Below are 18,594 nucleotides of genomic sequence, written 5' to 3'. Positions count from 1 at the left end.
GTAAAACTGTCATTATAGATGGCATGATACTCTATATAAAAACCTGATCTGATCAATGAATTCAGTAAAGTAGAAGAATACAAAATTAATATTCAGAAATTGATTGCATTTATTGATTGCATTTTATAAACCAATAATAAGAAATTCAGAAAATTGTAGGGAACCGCTCCTTGTGGTTTAGGGAAGTGTAGCCCGAGCCTGAGCATCACTGCCGCCGGCATTCTGGCTGTGCTTGTCTTTAAGTTTCAACATAAGGCTGTGTGTGAAACAACCAAAAGCCACTCAGAGGGTTTCTGTGGGAATTGGATTTAATAAATGCCTATTATGTTTTAGAACTTGCTCTGCTTTCTTTATCTATAATTTAATGTAAATAATCTCTAGCAAGGAATGTATGAAACCTTGCACCTAATGCCAGTGTCGCGTCAAGATGTTTGATAGACCCTGACACAGACTGGTCACTGTACCCTCTGTACTAGTACATGTAATCTGTTACTGTCAACCGTAATCCTAATGCCTCCAAACTATTGATGATTCATGAATCTTGGCCTTGTATCCTCATGTGTATCCTCCTCAATAAAAGGCATGAGGGAAGAAGGTCTGATCACTGTTCTCCACTAGAGAGGCAGCCACCTTCCTTCCCCAGACATAATAAAATGTCCTGGGTAAAAGCTTGTTCATCAAAAATAATAGTGTCCTAGGTAAAAGTTTGTTCCACTGTGGTCATGAAGACTCTGCTGGACAGAGCAGCTTCCAACCAAGCCTAGGGTGTGTGAGGCACATCCACCTCAGAAAATCATCCCATTTAAAATTGCATCAAAATACCTAGGAATAAACCTAACCAAGGAGGTAAAAGAACTGTACTCACAAAATTATAAGGCATTGAAGAAAGTAACTGGAGAAGATGCAGATAAATGGAAGCACTTCCTGTGTTCATGGATATGAAGAATTAATATCATTACAACACCCATACTGCACAATGCAATTCCTATCAAGATACCAGAGGCAATTTCACAGAACTAGAACAAATAATCCTAAAATTTATATTGAACTACAACAGCTGAATAGCTAAAGCAATATAAAGAACAAAGTTGGAGGGATCACACTACCTGATATCAAACTATACTACAAAGTTGTAATCAAAACGGCGTGGTACTGGCATAAAAATACACATAGGTCAATGGGACAGATTAAAGAGCACAGAACTTAATTGATGTCTATTTGGTCAATTAATAACTGACAAAGGAGGCAAAAACAGACAATGTGGTAAAGACAGTCTCTTCAATAAAGTGTTGGGAAAACTATTATTAAATGCAAGAAAATGAAACAAGACCACTTTCTTACACCACATAGTAGAATAAACTCAAACTGGACTAAAAACTTAAATGTAAGACACAAAACCATAAAACTTCTAGAGGAAAACATAGATAGCAACCTCTCTGACTTGCTCTTAATAGTAACTTTTGGATGTAGGTCTCCTCGGGCAAAGAAAACAAGAAAAAATAAACAGAAGGGACTACATCAAACTAAAATTCTTTGCACAGCAAAGAAAAACATCAACAAAACAAAAAAACTACTGACTGGGAGAAGTTATTTCCCAATTATACATTTGGTAAGTATTAGTATCTCAAATATATAAGGAATGCATTCAACTTAACAACAAAAACATAATCTGATTTAAAAATGGGCAGAGGATGTTAATAGATATTTTCCCAAAGAGGTCAATAGACATATGAAAAGATGCATGATGTCACTTACCATCCAACAAGTTTAAATCTAATAAACAAAATAAACTGATTAAAAAATTGAAGATGAAGGGATTAGCCAAAGATTATATATGCATAACCTATACACACAGATAACAGTGTGGCGATGGCCAGAGGAAAGGGGGATCAGGGCTGGGTGGAGGTGGGCAAAGGTGGAGAAAAGGGAAGGGGACATCTGTAATGTCAACAATAGAAGTAGTTAAAATAAGACCATGAGATATCACTTCACATGTATGAAAATGCTATCATCAATAAATCAACAAACAACAAGTGTTGACAATGTAGAGAAAAGGAAAGCTTCATGGCTGTTGGTGAAAATTAAAATTGATGCAGCCACTATGAAAATCAGTACGGAGGCTCCTCAAAAAGCAAACAAACAAACAATCACATGACCCAGCAATTCCACTTCTGGGTATTAATTCAAAGAAATCCAATACACTAATCTGAAAAGAAATATGCATCCCTATATTCATTGCAGCATTATTTATAATAGCCAAGATATGGAAGCAACCTAAGTTCCATCGATAGACAAATGAATAAAGAAGTGGCACATATATACAATGAAATACTACTCTGCCATAAAGAATGAAATCTGTTTGCAACATTGATGGACCTAGAGGGTATTATGCTAAGTGAAATAAGTCAAAGACCATATGATTTCACTTATATGCAAAAACTAAAACACAAAATAAACGAACAGTAGAAAACTCATAGATACAGAGAACTGATGGTTGCCAGATGGGAGGGGGTTGGAAGGTGGATGAAAAAAAATGAAGGAATTAAGAAGTACAAATTGGCAGTTACAAAAGGTCACAGGGCTATAAAGTACAGCATAGGGAATATAGTCAGCAATATTGTAATAATTATGCAGGTGGGTACTAATACATATTGAAGGATAACTTCTTAAGTTATATAAATAACCACTATGCTGTACACTTGAAATTCGTGTTGAATGTCAACTGTAATTGAAAAAAACTTTAAAAACACTCAATTAAGTCTACTATTGTCGTCTCTTAATTTCTATTTTTAATTGTACTTTGCTTCTTTTGTGGTTTTATTTGATTCTGTTTCTAATTTCTTGACATAAATGTTTATTCACTCCTTAAACACTAACATATGTGACAGGCCCAGACTTGACTTCTGTGGATAAGTGAAGATCAAGACTGTGCCCAAAGTTTACTTAATTTATTAAAGGGGATTCATTTCTTCCTGGGTAGAACTATAATCATATCAAACAAGTTTGATATGCAGGCATCTCATTAATAATCACTTCTAAGTCATCTATAATTTCAGTTTTTACATTAAATATTTTTATTGAAACTTTCAAACACATAAAGAGTAGAAATATTATTACAAACCCCCATATACAAACCACTCCACTTCAGTAATTATCAACACTTTGTCAATCTACTTTCCAGTTCTCTTTGCCAATTTTTTTCTATTGTTGAAGTATTTTAATGTAAATCTAGATAGCTTATCATTTCATAAACATGTAAGCATGTATCTCTAACATACAAGAGCTCTTATTTCTTAACCACATTGACATTATCATCCCTAACAAAATTATTTCTAAATATCATCTAACAGTCGGAGCATGTCCACATTCCCCCCAATGTCTCCAAAGTCCTTTTACATTTTGTTCCAAGTAGGTGCAAGTGATGCCCATATACTGTTTAGTTGGTATGTCTCTTGGCTCTTTTAATCTGTTAATAGTTGCCCTTCTTTTCTTTTTCATACCACTCAGCTGAAGAAAGCAGATTGTTTTGCAGAATTTTACACATTCTGGATCTCTTTGGCTGCTTTCTTCTCCTGCCATTTACTTTGTTCATCTAGTCCCCAAATTCTTGGTTTAAAATTTTTTTGACTTAAAGGTTTAATTCCTTCAGTTCATAATTTTGGCAATAATGCTTCATAAGTAGTGCTGTGTGCTTCCTGTTGCATTATTTCAGGAGGTGAATAGTCTGACTGCCCCACTTTCATAATGGTTAAAGGTGATCAAAACATTCAGAGGTGGTCAGCTTGATAAATTCATTTTAACATTCTCACTATAAAATCTTTTACCTAATAGTTTTAATATTGACTGATCATTTTTCTGGACCCATTTTCCATTAGGAAACTAGAAAATGCTGATTTTTTCTGATCTTGTCAATTTCTCTGTATTTACTAGATTTTTAAAAACACTAATTTGAAGAGCTTGTGGTGGTTGTAAAACTTGGTTCACATAGGAAAAGCAAAATAAATTATTTTTCCCTTCACTTTTCAATTTTCAGAATGATGAGTTGGCACCAAAGCATCATCCATAGCTGACCAAATTGTACAGCCATAACCAAGTAAACTAACTACTAGTGGGGTCATTTCAAAAGACCAAAATTCCACTGGTTGAAGATGGGACAATATGAACACCGAAAGTTATACTGAGTGTAATGAAATAATGTTTTCTTTTATACAAGAGTTTTATACACATTATCACACACATACAAGTATGCACATAAATATTAAATTTCCAGTGATTAGTTTCCTTTTTGCCATCTTTTTGATAGTTTCTAATCAATCTTGAATGGTGCTTGGACAAGAGAGATTATAAAACATTTACTTTGGGGAATTTATTATGGGAATATAATTTCATGTTTCTCTTTGAGTCTTCAATAATTGCACTCTTAGCAAACCCATATTCATGAAATTTTTAAGGTTTTCTTTTCAGCATGAAATAGCTGATGCAGCATAAGTGATGAAGAGCTTCTCACATTCAATATAAGCTCCTAGATTTTATCCAGAACAAGTGCTGAGCAGTGAGAGGAGGCATTTCTCTATTTATTACTTCTATAGGATACTTCTTTCATATGACTTAACTAATACTAATAATGATACAATTACAGATAATAATTACAGAAAACATGCTATGTGGTTGCTATTTTCTAAGTATTAACTACTTAATCCTTGCAATTCTATTACACAGTGTGTGCAGGCTGACTCTGAATTGGCCCAAATGGTCCCTACCTCCTGGTATTCACTCTTCTGTAATCCTCTTCCCTTAAGTGTGGGCAACCTAGAAATTCACTTCTAGCCAGTAGAAGACAGAAAGAGTGATGAAAAATTGGGCTGGCTAAAAAGTCCATATGTTTTTTTTCCCATAAAATAAAAGACACATTTTTCACTTTCACTGATAACTTTATTGACTTGGATATTGAGTATGTCTGCTATCTCCCATGTGGTATAATGTTGATTGTTCTCAATTAATGTCTCAATTTGATCACTATCAACTTTAACTAGACTACCAGAGCATGGAGCATGAATCTTCACAAACCACTTTTGACATGTTCGATTAGTCACAGCACCTTTTCCATATAAATCATTTTTTGTGTTTTTACCTTTCTTGAAATAATAAAGCATAATGTGCCAAAAATGTCGTGTTTTTTCTTCCATTTAATATTAAAATTGCTATATAAAAAATAACCAATTTTGAGTTTTTTTGAAATGCATGCTGATATGATAGCTGTCACAATACAATCTAACAGAGTTGTTGTGAATGAAGTTAAAGACAACTAAAAGCTACTAGAGTCATCTTACGGAAAAAAACAAACTTTTTTGCCAACCCAATATTACTTCAGTGATTAGATTACACAAGATTACAACTCTTATGATTCTAGCAAACTCTATTGCCTTCTTGGCTTGCATGCTTTGATAAATCAAGCAGCATACTGAAGAGGCCCATGTGCCAAGGAACTGAGTTTAGCCTTTAGCCAACAGTCAGAAACTGAGAGCCCCAGGTGTAATAGCCCTCAAGAAAATAAATTCAGCCAACAACCATGTGAGGCTGGAAGTAGATCCCTTCCCCAGCTGAGCCTTCAGATGAGACCCAGCCCCAGCAAAAACCTTAATTTTAGACTTGTGACAGACCCTGAAGTAGAAGACCCAACTAAATTATTCCCAGACTTCTAACCCACAGAAAATTGTGAAACAGTAATATGTATTATTTTAAGCTATTAAGTTGTAGTAATTTATTACACAGCAATAAATAATGTACATAGGTGCTATTATCACCAATTTATGAGAGAACATAATGAGGCACAGAAGTTTAAGTGCCTTATCCAGTAACACACTAGTAATAAAGTGGTGAAATGGAGATAATGATAAATAAAACTAAAGATTTTTCTTACATTCATTGTATTATTCTCTGACATATATTTGCTAAAGACAATGTCTGAATGGCAAAGGAAAGCTTTCAAAGCAACATTTTTTCTGTAATATAAAATTTCTTATGCTTAGATGTGAGCATAAAAAATTCTCAAAAATGACATTTTCTGATGTTCTGTACATTTCAAGGCTTTCTTGTATTAAATTCCGTTATGAATTTTCTGATGTTGAGTAAGGTGTGAATGCTGTCTAAAGGCTTTCTTACATTCTTTACATTTGTAGGGTTTCTCACCTGTATGAATTCTCTGGTGTTGAGAAAGAAATGAATAAAGTCTAAAAGCCTTACCACATTCCTTACATTCATAAGGTTTCTCACCAGTATGAATACTCTGATGTTGAGTAAGCTGTGAGAGCAGTCTAAATGATTTTCTACATTCCTTACATTCATAGGGTTTCTCACCAGTATGAATACTCTGATGTTGAGTAAGTTGTGAGAGCAGCCTAAAGGCCTTCCCACATTCTTCACATTCATAAGGTCTCTCACCAATATGTATACTCTGATGTGAAATAAGTTGTGAGTAACTACTAAAGGTCTTCCAACATTCCATACATTCATAGGGTTTCTCACGAGTATGAATTCTCTGATGGCGAACAAGTTGTTGTCTTAATCTAAAGGTCTTTCCACATTCCTTACATTCATAGGGTTTCTCACCAGTATGAATACTTTGATGGACAATAAGTTGTTGGCATATTCTAAAGGCCTTTCCACATTCCTTACATTCATAGGGCTTCTCACCAAAATGAATTTTCTGATGTACTCTAAGGTCTGTACTACATACGAAGGCTTTCCCACATTCCTTACATTCATAGAGCTTCTCAGCAGTATGAAGTCTCTGATGTCGAGTAAGGTGTGTACATTGCCTAAAGGTCTTCCCACATGCCTTACATTCATAGGGTTTCTCACCAGTGTGAATCCTTTGATGTCGAGCAAGTTGCTGATGTACTCTAAAGGCCTTTCCACATTCCTTACATTCATAGGGCTTTTCACCAGTGTGAAGTCTCTGATGTTGAGTAAGTTCTTGGAGCACTGTAAAGGCCTTCCCACATTCCTTACATTTAAAGGGTTTCTCACCAGTATGAAGTTTGTGGTGTCGAATAAGGTGTGCACGCTGTCTAAAAGCCTGCCCACATTCCTTACATTTATAAGGTTTCTCACCAGTATGAATTCTCAGGTGTTGACTAAGTGTTGAGCGACGAATAAAGGTCTTCCTACATTCCTTACATTCATATAGCTTTTCTCCATTATGAACTCTCTGATATTCAGCAAAAAAATTTTGCTTTTTGTATGCGGCCATTTTTTCAGAAGTAATTTTCACTTGCCCCAAATATCCTTCTTGTGGTTCCATTTGCCCTTCAGTCTTACTTTTACATTCCCAATCATTTCTAAAAATGGAGTCCTGAAGGCAATAGCTCTTAGTTCTTTCCATTATCTCCCATTGGAATAAATACATTTCATAAACGTCTTTTTCTGGAGATAAAGTATTGGTCCTGTATCTGGACTCCATATCTGAAAGAAAACAAGAAAGCAAACACATTATGTCTTTCTGTTCCAGAAGAAATAAAACTTCTATAAAGAAATAAAAGGCACTGAAAATAATGGCTATTATAAGTGAGTGAATCAGACATCTCTAGGACATAAGCATTTCTGCTACAATACCACATGTGTACCTACAATACCTATCTAATGCAAATTTACACACCAAAAATTAAAGTTTATGAAGCAAGTAGAACTGGAGAAGACCACTCAAATCTAGGCAACTATATCAGCAGAGCACTAACTAATGTAATGATAGGAACTTCAAAAGAACCCAAAGGCAGCTCAGCATGGCTGAAGGCCACTTCATGAGTATTAAAATGCACAAAAAAATTAAGTCAAAATGCTGAATTTCAGAAACTGAGACATTGCACATGAAAATAAATCCCTGAGCCACTAAGGCTGCCATTAAGATGTGAATCGGGTGAAGTGCAATGTGTCAAACTAGAAGTCACACAAGCTGATGATTAATATGCCTTTGAGGAGGGAGCTGTGGGTGCAAGCATTTAATATCAATTTCCTTGATATAGAGGTATAAAGGCTCCTAACAAAGCATCAAATTGAAGGTTTTTGCCTTTCCTTGTGAATGTTATAAAACTACTACTATTTTGGTTCCATTCAACTAAGAAAATTACCTGTGAACCAACTAACTTCTACATTATACTGATATTCTGAACTTCATATAAATATTAAACTAATTTGTATATGGATTATTAATTATATTATGGAACAGACTGTATTCTCAAACATTTCAGAAAAAGGCAAAGGAAATGAAGGATAAGGAAAGTGCAGAAAAGGAGGTGAACTTGGTGATTGGGGAAACAAGTTAAATCAGTAAAGGCCTGATTTAAGTATGAATAAGAATCACCTGAAGATTTGAAACTATACAGAGGTATTTATTTATTATTATTTTTTTTTTATTCAGGCACTTTCTTTTTTTCACTTTATTTTTATTTCTTACACGATTAAAAATGTCCCCATTTTCCCTCCATTGCTTACCTCTCCCCAACTTTCATCCCCCACTTCCCTCTGGCCACCACCACAATGTTATCTGTATCAATGGGTTATGCATATATATTCTTTGGCTAATCCCTTCTTTACCTTCTTTCATCCAATACCCCACTCCTCAGTGCCCTCTGACAGCAGTCAGTCTGTTCTGTGTATACATGCCTATGTTTCTATTTAGTTCATCAGTTTATTTTGTTCATTAGGTTCCATGTATAAGTGAGACCGTATGGTATGTTTTTCACTGACTGGCTTATTTCACTTAGCCTAATAATCTCCAGGTCCACTACTGCTGTCACAAAAGGTAAGATTTCCTTCCTTTTTTACAGCTGGTAGTGTTTCATTGTGTAAATATAGCACAGCTTTTTTATCCACTCATCTACTTATGGACACTTGGACTGTTTCCAGATCTTGGCTATTGTAAATAATGCTGCTATGAACAGAGGGGTGCATATATTCTTTCAAACTGGTATTTTGGGATATATTCATAGGATATAGTCTCTGAAGTGAGATTGCTGAGTCAAAGGAAATTCCATTTTTAAGTTTTTGTGGTAACTCCATACTGTTTTCCACAGTGGCTGCATCAGAGTAGGATCCAATTAGTTTCACAAGTGGCATATCAAAGGGAGTTCTCAAAAGACACAGGACCCTGCTGAGGCAAGTTCTGCTTCCTTTGGTCAGCACCTGACAGCAACTTGTACACTGTGGTTGGGGTTGGACCTTACAGTCAGCCAACCTGAGAGTCAACCCCATGCATAAATAGGCCAACAGTAATAAAAACTCAATTGTAACAGAAGGGCTTATGTAACCCACAAAAGGGAAATTCCTGGAGCACGCAGCTCAGGTGATCAAGGAAATAGATCCACGGGTCCCACAAGAAACCTATTACATAAGGCCACCCTACCAAGACCGGGAGACATAGCAGATATATCTAACACAAAGAAATAAACACAAAGAAGCATCCAAAATGGGGAGGACAAGAATCATGCCCCAAATAAAGCAAAAGGAGAAATCTCTAGAAAAAGAACTAAATGAAATGGAGGCAAGCAATTTACCAGATATAGAGTTCAAAAAATGGTTATAAGGATTGTCAGTGAACTTGGTAAGAACTTCAAGGACTCAGTGAGAGCATGAAAAAGAATGGAAAAATCATAAAGAATAACCAGTAAGAAATGAAGAATACAATACCTGAAATAAATAATACACGAAAAGGAATAAACAGTGGATTGGATGAAAAGTAGGACTGGATCAGCAATTTTGAACACAAGGTAGCAGAAAACCTCTAATCAAAGCATCAAAAAGAAAAAAGAATTTTAGAACTTCTGGTCAAGATGGAGGCCTTGGTAAACATGCCTTGCCTCCTCACACAACTATAGCAAAAAATACAACTAGACTACAAAACAATTAACACCTAGAATTGTCAGAAAATCAAATTGTGTGGAAGTCCAACAACCAAAGATTTAAAGAGGTCACGGTTATTCAGATGGATAGGAGGGGCGGAGATGCAGAGTCCAGAAGAGGCGTGGAGATGAAGATGGCAGTGAAGTAAGAGATTGGAATGGGCAGTCCCACATCCATGCATGGTGGATAAAAACTGGGAGGGACAAGTAGGGAGCAAGGGATCCCAGCCCCAGACCACATCACCCAGCCCATGGTTTTATCGCTAGGAAGATAAGTCTCCATAACTTTGAGCTGTAAAAACCAATGGATTTTGGGGTGGCAGAAGACACTGCAAGATTCTCAAGAGACTCCTCTTAAAGGACCCAGAATGGACTTAGGACTCATGAATCCCACTGGGATTCAGCATCAGGGCAATAGCTGGAAGGGCACCAGGGGCATATGGGGAGAAAGTAAAGTGACTGGCAACAGGGTGAGTGCCAGGAGACAGCTTCCTCCCCAGACAACTCCAGAGGCCAGGCAGCAGCACTGTCCCCTCCCGGAGCCCTCCCACACACAGAGCAACAGAGCGGTGATACAGGTTGCTCTGTCCTGGCAATCACCTAAGGCTCTGCCCCATCCAACTTACCTGTGTGCTTTTCTACAACAAGACAGGGATTCAGAGCAGTTCTATCTAATACACAGAAACAAACACAGGGAGTCTGCCAAAATGAGGAGACAAAAAACATGGCCCAAATGAAAGAACAGAACAAAATTCCAGAAAAATAGAGCTAAACAAAATGGAGACAAGCAACCTATCAGATGCACAGTTCAAAACACTGGTTATCAGGGGGCTCCAGGAAATCACTGGGTACTTCAACAACATAAAAAAGACCCAGGCAGATATGAAGGTTACATTAAGTGAAAAATTTTTTAAATCTACAGGAAATCAACAGTGGAGGGGATGATACCAAGAATCAAATCAATGATTTAAAACACAAGGAAGGAAAAAAGCATTCAATAAGAACAGCAGAAAGAAAGATTAAAAAAAAATGAGGATAGGCTTAGGAACCTCTGGGACATCTTTAAATGTACCAACATCTGAATCATAGGGGTGCCAGAAGGAGAAGAGGAAGAGCAAGAAATTGAAAACTTATTTGAAAAAACAATGAAAGAAAACTTCCCTAATTTGGAGAAGTAGATATACAAATTCAGGAAGCACAATCCCAAACAAGATGGACCCAAACAAAACCACACCAAGACATCATAATTAAAATGCCAAAAGTTAAAGATAAAGAGAGAATCTTAAAAGCAGCAAGAGAGAAAAGCAAAGTTACCTACAAAAGTGTTCCCATAAGGAAAAATGGCGGTGGCGTAGGGACGGTGTTGTCTGCTAGCTCCTGTCACAGAGGGACTTCAGGAACCAATGCGGAGAGGAGTAACTGAGTGCGGATTTTGGATAGCGTGAACAGGGAGGGGAGTGTGGGAGCAGCGTGGAGGCGGGTGGAGGGATCTACCATGCACTCCAGGCTGAGTCACTCCAGGACGCTCCGGGACCTGGTGTGTCTGCTCTACTGCACCAGAGAGCTCGTTAGCTGGGAGCTGCTTGGAGGCTCCCCCTGCCAGGAGCGCACTGGCCAGTGAGGTCTCGAGGGGAGTTAGCGAGAGGATTTGGCTGAAGAGGCCGGAGGAGTGGGAGAGTGGTGGGTGACCTGGACTGGGAGAAACTGTGTGGACTGAGTCTGGGTGGAGACCTCCTTGGCTGCAACCCCTGACCGAGGGCTTGGTATTCAGGGCACGCATAGCGCTCTCGCTGGGGCACTGCAGAACAAAGGGACAGTTTGGGGGCCACGACTGGAGGCAGAGCAGAGATTACTGGCAAGCGCACGCTGGCACAATAGAAAAACGCTGCTAGACAAGCCTGAGAAGGGCTGAGGGTGTAGCAGGAGGGGACAACTAAACACAGCTTGCAGCAGGGCGGGGGTAGACCCACAAATAAAGGATTAGCAACCCCAGAATCAAGCAGGATCTTCCCACAGCCAGCCAACCAACCAGAAAAGATTTGAAACCCATGGAATTTTGACTAGGGGCGGACCCAGGAAGGATAAATTAATAAATAAATAAATAAATACTGTGCCTAAAAGTTGAATTGAGTAAAAACTCTTTCATTCTTTTATTTCTCACTCTCTCTCTTACTGCCCCTCCCTTTCTCTCTTCTTTCTTTTTCTTTTTTTCCCCTCCCCTTCCCGCCTTTCTCTCTCTCTTGCATCTCTATCCTTCATCCTATTTCTTGTTAATTTTTTAATTCTATTTTTTCTCTCTCTCCACTCCTTCCTCTTCCTTTCTCTATTTCCTTCCCTCCCCCTTGTTCACTTCCTCCCTCCCTTTCCTTTCTCTTTCTTTCTAAGTACTTTTAATTTTATTAAATCTTTTTTCTTTATTTCGCCCCAGCTCCCTTTCCATTCATTTCTTTTTTCTTCCCTTTCCCTGCTCTTCTCCCTCTCTCTCTATTCTCTCTTTCTTTCTATTCTATTTTATTTTTTAATCTTTTAATTTTAATTTTAACTTATTTCCCTCCCCCTTCTCCCTCCCATGCTTCTCTTTTTCTCTTTCCTCCCCTCCTCTTCTCTCCTTTCTCTCTCTTGCATTTCTCTCCCTCATCCCATCTTGTTATTTTTTTAATTTTAATTTTTCTTCCTCTCTACTCCTTCCTATTCCTTTCTTTTTATTTCCTTCCCTCCCCCTTATTTTCTTCCTCTCTCCCTTTCCGTTCTCTTTCTTTCCTTCTTTCTTTCTAAGTACTTTTAATTTTTTTAAACTTTGTTCTTTATTTCACCCCCTTTCCCTTTCCATTCGCTTTTTTCTTTCTTTACCCTTCTCTTCTCCCCCCTCTTTCTCTCTATTCTATTTTTTAATCTTTTAATTTTTTAATTTAAATTTAAATTTACTTTCCTCCCTTTTCTCCCTCTCCTTATCTTTATCTATTTCCTTCCTTCTCTCTTTCTATTTTCTCTCTCTCTCTCTTTCTATTTTCTATTCTGTATTTTTATTCTTGAAAAACTCTTTCTCCAATCTGTTTCCTACCTTCTATCCCTCATATCCCTCTGCTTTAATGTATGGTTGTCTGTCTGTTTTGTCTATCATCCCTTTCACACTAAACCTATAGCATATAACTACTACATAAACCTAATACTATACACTTCCACTTTCTCACTTCATACTGCAATCCTCTTCTCATTCTCAAACATACAGTGTAAATGTTACTTGCTGTCTTCCATAGCTTTGACCCTATTAGATAATATTATTACTCTATCACCTTCCTTCTCAAAAATCACCCTTCTTTCATTTAAAAGAACTCCTGTTTCTCCTATGAAATAAGAGTCTTAATATCTCTACCAGTATATTAATATTGGCTAATTTGCAGCCAATAGTAGGATTGTGGTTGGGGGAGATTGTGGAGGGTTTCTTGCCTGGGTTGTGTGATTACATTTTAACAGCACCTCCACAAAAGAACTCAAGACAAGGTGGGCAGAGTGACTCTCAATCAACTAGCCAGAGGAAAAGAACCACCAAAGAGTAGCTGAAATACAACCAGACAGCTTAAACAAACAACATAAAGAACAACACAAGAACATCAGGCTCCAAAAATCAAAGAGACTGCAACACTGAATCCCCCAGGTATCCAATAAATAATCTCATATCACGAAAGTGGGAAATCAAAGCAGACAAATCTAATAAACAAAAACAAACACGAAGAATTCAACATGCGGAGACGCAGAAACAACCTCCCAATGAAAGGAGAAAAGGAATCCCAAGAAAGAGAGATAGATAGAACAGACATAAGCCAACTACCAGACACAGGATTCAAAAAAATGGTAATTATGAAACTTAATGACCTTGACGACCTCAAAGAAAACTATGACAAACTTCAGGAAAATTACCAACATCTCCAAGGAAACTAGAAAGAATTGCAGGGAAGCTACAAGGAACTTACGGAGAACTACACCAGCATAAAAAAGGACATAGAAACTATTAATAAGAAGCAGGAAGAAATGAAGAATACAATTTCTGAATTGAAGAGCACAGTAGAATAAATCAAAAGAAGGCTAAACGAAGCAGAAGACCGGATCAGTGAATTAGAGGACAACGTAGAAAAAAATTCTCAGACAATACAACACAATGAAAAAAGATTAAAAAAGAATGAAGAGAGTTTAAGAGAGCTGCAGGACAACATGAGACAAAACAACATCAGATTCATAAGGATACAAGAGGGAGAAGAGGAGGGAAAAGGAATAGATAACCTGATTGAAAAGGTAATGATAGAAAATTTTCCTAACTTGATGAGAGGAAAAGTCATGCAAATCCAGGAAGCACAGAGGGTCCTAAGGAAGATGAACCCCAACAGGCCCAGCCCAAGACACATCATAATTAAAATGCCAACATTCAAAGACAAAGCGAGAATCCTAAAAGCAGCAAGAGAAAAACAGCAAATAACATACAAGGGAGCTCTGATAAGGCTAGCAACTGACTTCTCAACAGGAACAATACAAGCCAGAAGGAAATGGCAAAAACATTTCAAGCAATGAAAAACAAAGGCCTACAACCAAGAATACTCTACCCAGCAAGGCTCTCATTCAAAATGGAAGGTGAAATAAAGAGTTTCTCAGACAAAGAAAGACTAAAAGGATACGTTTCCACCAGACCAGCATTACAAGAAATGCTAAAGGGAATGATCTAAAAAGGAGAAGGAAAGAAAAAAAAATCAAAAAAAAGGAAAGGAGAGGAACACAAGTACAAAAGGAAATGGATAAATACCTGTCAATAATAACATTAAATGTCAATGGATTAAATGCTCCCATTAAAAGACATAGGGTAGTAGAATGGATACAAAAACAAGACCCACATATATGCTGTCTACAGGAGACACACCTCAAAACAAAAGATTTACATAGATCTTTGAAAGTGAGGGGATAGAAAAATGTATTCCAAGCAAATGGACATAAAAAAAAGCTGGGGTAGTAATACTTATATCAGACAAAACAGATTTCAAAGCAAAGGCCATAAAAAGAGACAAAGAAGGACATTACCTAATGCTTAAAGGAAAAATCCGCCAACAAGATATAACCCTTATAAACATATATGCACCCAACATAGGAGGACCCAAACATGTAAGGACAATTTTGAAAGACTTCAGGAAGGATATAGACAACAACACACTCATAGTATGGGACTTAAACACACCATTGTCAACAATGGACAGATTTTTGAAGCAAAGAAACACCAAAGATATCAAGACATTGAACAACACTCTAGATCAAATGGACTTAGTTGATATATATAGAACATTTCATCCCAAGGAAGCAAAATATACATTCTTTTCAAGTGCACATGGAACATTTTCAAAGATAGACCACATGGTAGGACACAAAACAAGCCTCAACAAAGTCAAGAAAATTGAAATTATATCAAGCATCTTTTCAGATCACAATGGCTTAAAATTGGAAATCAACTTTAAGGAAAAAACTCAAAAACATTCAAACTCATGGAGAATGAATAACATGCTATTAAATAATAAATGGGTTAACAATGAAACCAAGAAAGAAATCAAAAAGTTTCTGGAAACAAATGATAATGAACACACAATAACTCAAAACCTCTGGGATACTGCGAAAGCAGTCCTGAGAGGAAAGTTCATAGCAATACAGGCCTACCTAAAAAGGATACAAGAATCTATAATAAAAAATATAAGCCTACAGCTACAAGAAATAGAGGAAAAACAACAAGCAAAGCTTAGAGCAAATAGAAGGAAAGAAATAATCAGGATTAGAGCAGAATTAAATGATATAGAGAGTAAATTAACAATTCAAAAGATCAACAAAAGTAGAAGCTGGTTCTTTGAAAAAATAAACAAAATCGACAAGCCTTTAACCAGGCTCATCAAGAAAAAAAGAGAAAGGACCCAAATAAACAAAACAGAAATGAAAGAGAAATCACAACTGATACAACAGAAATACAAACTATTGTAAGAAACTATTATGAACAAGTGTACCACAAGAAATAAGACAACCTAACTGAAGTGGTCAATTTTCTGGAAACATATAATCTGCCAAAACTGAATCAAAAAGAAGCAGAAAGGCTGAATATACCAATAACAGCCAGTGAAATTGGGGAAGTAATCAAAAAATTCCTGACACACAAAAGCCCTGGACCAGATGGCTTCACAGGTGAATTCTACAAAAAATTTAGGAAAGAAATAACTCCCATCTTTCTCAGACTATTCTAAACAATCCAAAAAGAGGGAAAACTCCCAAACTCGTTCTATGAAGCCAGTATTACCCTAATCCCAAAACCAGGTCAAGACACAATTAAAAAAAAACAAAACTACTGGCCAATATTGCTGATGAACATAGAAGCTAAAATCCTAAACAAAATATTGGCAAACCGAATCCAACAACACATTAGAAGGATTATACATCAAGATCAAGTGGGATTCATCCCAGGGATGCAAGGAAGGTTTAATATTCTCAAATCAATAAATGTAATACACAACATAAAGAAAATGAAAGAAAAAAACCACATGGGAATATCAATAGGTGCAGAAAAAGCATTTGACAAAGTACAACACCCATTTGTGATAAAAACACTCAGCAAAATGGGAATAGAGGGAGCATACCTCAACATAATAAAGGCTATATATGAGAAACCTGAAGACAACATCATACTCAATGGACAAAAACTGAAAGCATTACCCCTGAGGTCAGGAACAAGACAAGGATGTCCACTCTCTCCACTCCTATTCAACATAGTCTTAGAAGTTCTAGCCACAGTAATGAGAAAAGAAAGAGAAATAAAAGGCATCCAAATTAGAAAAGAGGAAGTAAAACTGTCATTATTTGTAGATGACATGATAGTGTAAAGAGAAAACCCTACAATCTCCACAAAAAAACTACTTGACCTAATAAGTGAATTCTGCAAAATAGCAGGGTATAAAATCTAATATTCAGAAATCGAAGGCATTTCTGTACCCCAACAATAAAACATCAGAAATAGAAACTAAAAAAAAATCCCACTTACCATAGCAACAAGAAAAATAAAATACCTAGGAATAAACTTAACAAAGAAGGTAAAAGACCTTTACCCACAAAACTACATAACACTGAAGAAAGAAATTAAGGAAGATATAAATAAATGGAGACATATACCATGTTCATGGATGGGAAGAGTCAACATCATTAAAATGTCCATACTACCCAAAGCAATTTATAGATTCAATGCAATCCCTATTAAAATACCAACGACATATTTCTCAGACACAGAACAAATACTTCAAAAATTTATATGGAACCAAAAAAGAGCCTGAATAGCCACAGCAATCTTGAGGAAGAAGGACACAGTAGGAGGAATCACAATACCCAATATCAAACTATACTACAAGGCCACGGTAATCAAAACAGTCTGGTACTGGCATAAGAACAGACATATAGAACAATGGAACAGGATAGAGAGCCCAGAAATAAACTCAGATCTATATAGTCAACTAATATTTGACAAAGGGGGAAGGAACATAAAATGGAGTGAGAAGAGACTCTTCAACAAATGGTGTTGGGAAAACTGGACAGGGACAAGCAAAAAAATGAAACTAGACCACCAACCTACACCATATACCAGAATAAACTCAAAATGGATCAAAGACTTAAATGTAAGCCGTGGCACCATAAAAGTCCTAGAAGAAAACATAGGCAGAAAAATTTCAGATATCCCACGTAGCAACATTTTCACTGATATATCTCCTAAGGCAAGGGAAATAAAGGAAAGAATAAACAAATGGGACTACATCAAACGAGAGTTTCTGCTCAGCAAAAGAAAACATCAGCAAGATGAAAAGGGAAACAACCGTATGGGAAAATATATTTGCCAGTGATACCTCAGACAAAGGATTGATCTCCAAAATACATAAAGAACTTATATGACTCGAAGAGAAACAAGATGGCAGAGGAGTAAGTGGAAGCTACACTAACTTCCTCCCAGAACTAGTCTGGATTTACAACGTAATTTTGGAGAAATCATCTGGAATAACCAACCGAACACCAGCTGGAGAGAAGTCTTATAACCACGGAGAGACATAAAAGGCCGCTACATCACAACGTGACCGGTAGGGAGTGCGGAGACATGGAAGGGGCTGGCTGGCGTCACACGGGTAGCAGCTGAAGGGACTGAGAAACAGCTCAGCAGCCGGGGATTCCCCCTGAGAAGGGCAGGGTCTAAACCCCCAGCTGAGCTTCCCAGCCTACAGTAACAGAGTGGAAAGTAAAATAGTATCCAGCTGAGAAAAGCGAAAAGCCACAGGGTTTCTTGCTAGCCGGAGAGAAACAGCTGGAGAAAAAGAGCTCTTAAGCGGATCACATATGAAAATATTCTGCCCCCACTTACCCTGGGCATAAGCAGAGGGAAGACAGAGAGGACAGGAAATGCTTGGGGAGAGTTTGGTGTGGTGGCTTTGAGGGGAGAGCTGGGGAAACGGCCAGCCAGGTCCCAGTGCTGACTCATCCCCAGTGCTGCAGGCAGACCATTCCCGGCCAAGTGGCCTCAGCCTGAGGGGAAGTAAAAGCCCTGGCTACAGGAATTAAACTGCCACACCCACGGTCCTTAAGCCTGACGGCTAATCACAGATTGAATAGATTAACAACTAAAGGAGTCAGACAAAAGCAGTGGATCCCTGGA

At 37.3% G+C, this 18,594-nt stretch overlaps 1 protein-coding gene across 3 annotated transcripts in view; it reads right to left on the bottom strand.

The window, feature by feature from the left end:
- Positions 1-3,050: 3,050 nt before the first annotated feature.
- Positions 3,051-18,594, bottom strand: part of ZFP14 (ZFP14 zinc finger protein) — a 47,396-nt gene continuing 31,852 nt past the window's right edge. For all 3 annotated transcript variants that reach the window (XM_090260686.1, XM_090260687.1, XM_090260688.1), the window contains one exon: positions 3,051-7,464. In XM_090260686.1, the coding sequence (XP_090116812.1) occupies positions 6,098-7,464 (1,367 nt within the window). In that variant the 3' untranslated portion in view covers positions 3,051-6,097. The remainder of the gene's footprint in view (positions 7,465-18,594) is intronic.

The sequence above is a fragment of the Furipterus horrens genome, unplaced genomic scaffold (assembly GCF_987537825.1).
Source record: "Furipterus horrens unplaced genomic scaffold, mFurHor1.1.pri manual_scaffold_13, whole genome shotgun sequence".
Classification (NCBI taxonomy): domain Eukaryota; kingdom Metazoa; phylum Chordata; class Mammalia; order Chiroptera; family Furipteridae; genus Furipterus; species Furipterus horrens.
Note: the sequence above shows the minus strand (reverse complement) of the source record. Positions and strands in the feature narration are given on the sequence as shown.